At 35.7% G+C, this 1961-nt stretch overlaps 1 protein-coding gene across 1 annotated transcript; it reads right to left on the bottom strand.

Moving 5' to 3' along the window:
* Positions 1–321: 321 nt before the first annotated feature.
* Positions 322–1931, bottom strand: LOC109591909 (coiled-coil domain-containing protein 93-like). The gene is made up of 6 exons (XM_020007511.1): positions 1803–1931; positions 1589–1732; positions 1174–1257; positions 584–700; positions 460–522; positions 322–399 (listed from the first exon to the last, which is right to left on the bottom strand). Exons 1-6 carry the CDS (start codon positions 1929–1931, stop codon positions 322–324), a joined length of 615 nt encoding a protein of 204 aa, XP_019863070.1.
* Positions 1932–1961: the final 30 nt, after the last annotated feature.

Below are 1961 nucleotides of genomic sequence, written 5' to 3'. Positions count from 1 at the left end.
TGTAGTGCGAGAAACAAGCAGGAGCAGACGGGAATATGTTCTTCTAATGGTTGGCTATTTCTTATTTGCAGCCTTCTGACTTGGAATCAGTATAAGGACGCAAGAATGGCTACTTGGTGCTAATAACCATGCTATGTAAACTTACGCACTGTGGTATCACAGATCATAGGCGGGTTAGACACTCTCCCTAAATAATTATCCACTCTTGATTATATGTATGCATACATGTACATATGTCGCACATTGATCTCAGCCCAATACACAAAAATTTACATGATAAAAACTTAAAATATGTAACGTCCATGCCACTCCCTTCCTCCCTTACTCTGAATTCTCTTCATTTTCCATTTCATTGAGTTTCTCCATTTCTCTAGCTATCCTTTCCTTCCTCTTAATAACCTACACACACGTACATGTACTCAACGTCACGTGTTACCATAACAACAAAGCTACACCCACCTCTGCCAGTTCCTCCTGTGCCTCAGTATACTCAGAATACAACTCATCGTGTTTAGCTTGAACCTATGGATTGTGGTCAAATTAATGTGGGTGTGGTTAATTAGCAATGGTGGGCGTGTCTCACTTCTGAGCATTTCTTCTCAAAGGAGGCAATTTGTTTCTGTAGTCCAGTCACAAGACGGAGGTGAGACTGAGCACCCAAGACCTTCTCTGATGGTTGGGCAGACTCTAAATCAGCACGCTAAGGGAAAAAGAGGGAGGGAGGGGAAAGAAAGAAGAGGAATTGGTAAAAAGAAAAAATTTAAAGTGAAAGGGGAAAGAGAGAGAGAGGGGGAGGGTAGGAAATTAACTATACATTACTATACATGTTGAGTAGGTGTACATGTACATTGGGAAAAGACAATAGACAAATAAGAGACAGAATAGACACAGAAAGTGTGACGTGAAAGAGAAAGAAGAATTACATGTACATACATTTGTACATGTACATTTACAGTAAGTTTTTTTTCACCATTATAACTAAGCTATTAATAAAAATACATATATACAGTATACATATACATGTTACATTCATGTGTCTCAGTTAAAAATAGACAGATAAATAATAGAACATAATATACAGTATTTTTGTGCATGTAGTTTACTAAACCCTCTCATCTGAGAGAGACATTTACAGTAAGTTTATTATGCATTAATGTACATGTATATACATACTTTAACTTCATATTCAGAGGCAACTTGCAATATTTCAGATGATTGCATACCAACAATAGAACCAACCATAGCACTGGAGAGGGTCTGGAGAGAAAGAAAAGGAGAGAGAGAGAGAGAGAGTAAGAAGAAAAGAAATAATATTTTCTGTACAACATAAGTACATGTACATACATGTATGTATCAGGAAAAAATATGAAGTTTGAAAATTCTCTCCTTTTCAATTTTGGCAAAATTTGGCTCAAGATCCTGTATGTATGTACATGTATTTATGTATGCTATTTAGAATGAAAATGTGCATAATTGGTACATTAGATGCTACATGTACATGTAAATATTAAATGGAGGTGTCTGCTACAAAAAGTCTCCATTAATAGATGTTCTACTCAAGTACATGTACATGCATATGCTTATGTACATCATCAGTTCCAGCTGATGCCATTCCCTTCATGAGTGCCTTTATCCTCTTCTCCTCCTCCTCTCTTTGTCTCTCACTCTTGTCCCCCTCGGCCTCTCCTCCACCAAGAGCACCTGCTACAGCTTTCCTCTTATCATCGTCAGACTAGGAATTAAAATAAGAGCGTGTAAAAATAAATAATAAATATTAATTCTTAAATTGTTTTTTCTTTTACTTTTTGTGTTGGAACTGATCTTCCAAAGCCATAACGTCTACAAAAGATATAATTATTATTTATTTCATGTACATCTATCAATTTATATAACAAGTGATAACTTTTAATTAATACATTTACATGTACCATATTTGCTTGATTAAATGCCTGGGCATTTAT

Source organism: Amphimedon queenslandica, unplaced genomic scaffold, assembly GCF_000090795.2.
Source record: "Amphimedon queenslandica unplaced genomic scaffold, v1.1 AMPQUscaffold_6877_Cont21168, whole genome shotgun sequence".
Taxonomy (NCBI): domain Eukaryota; kingdom Metazoa; phylum Porifera; class Demospongiae; order Haplosclerida; family Niphatidae; genus Amphimedon; species Amphimedon queenslandica.
This window is presented reverse-complemented; position numbering and strand designations above follow the sequence as displayed.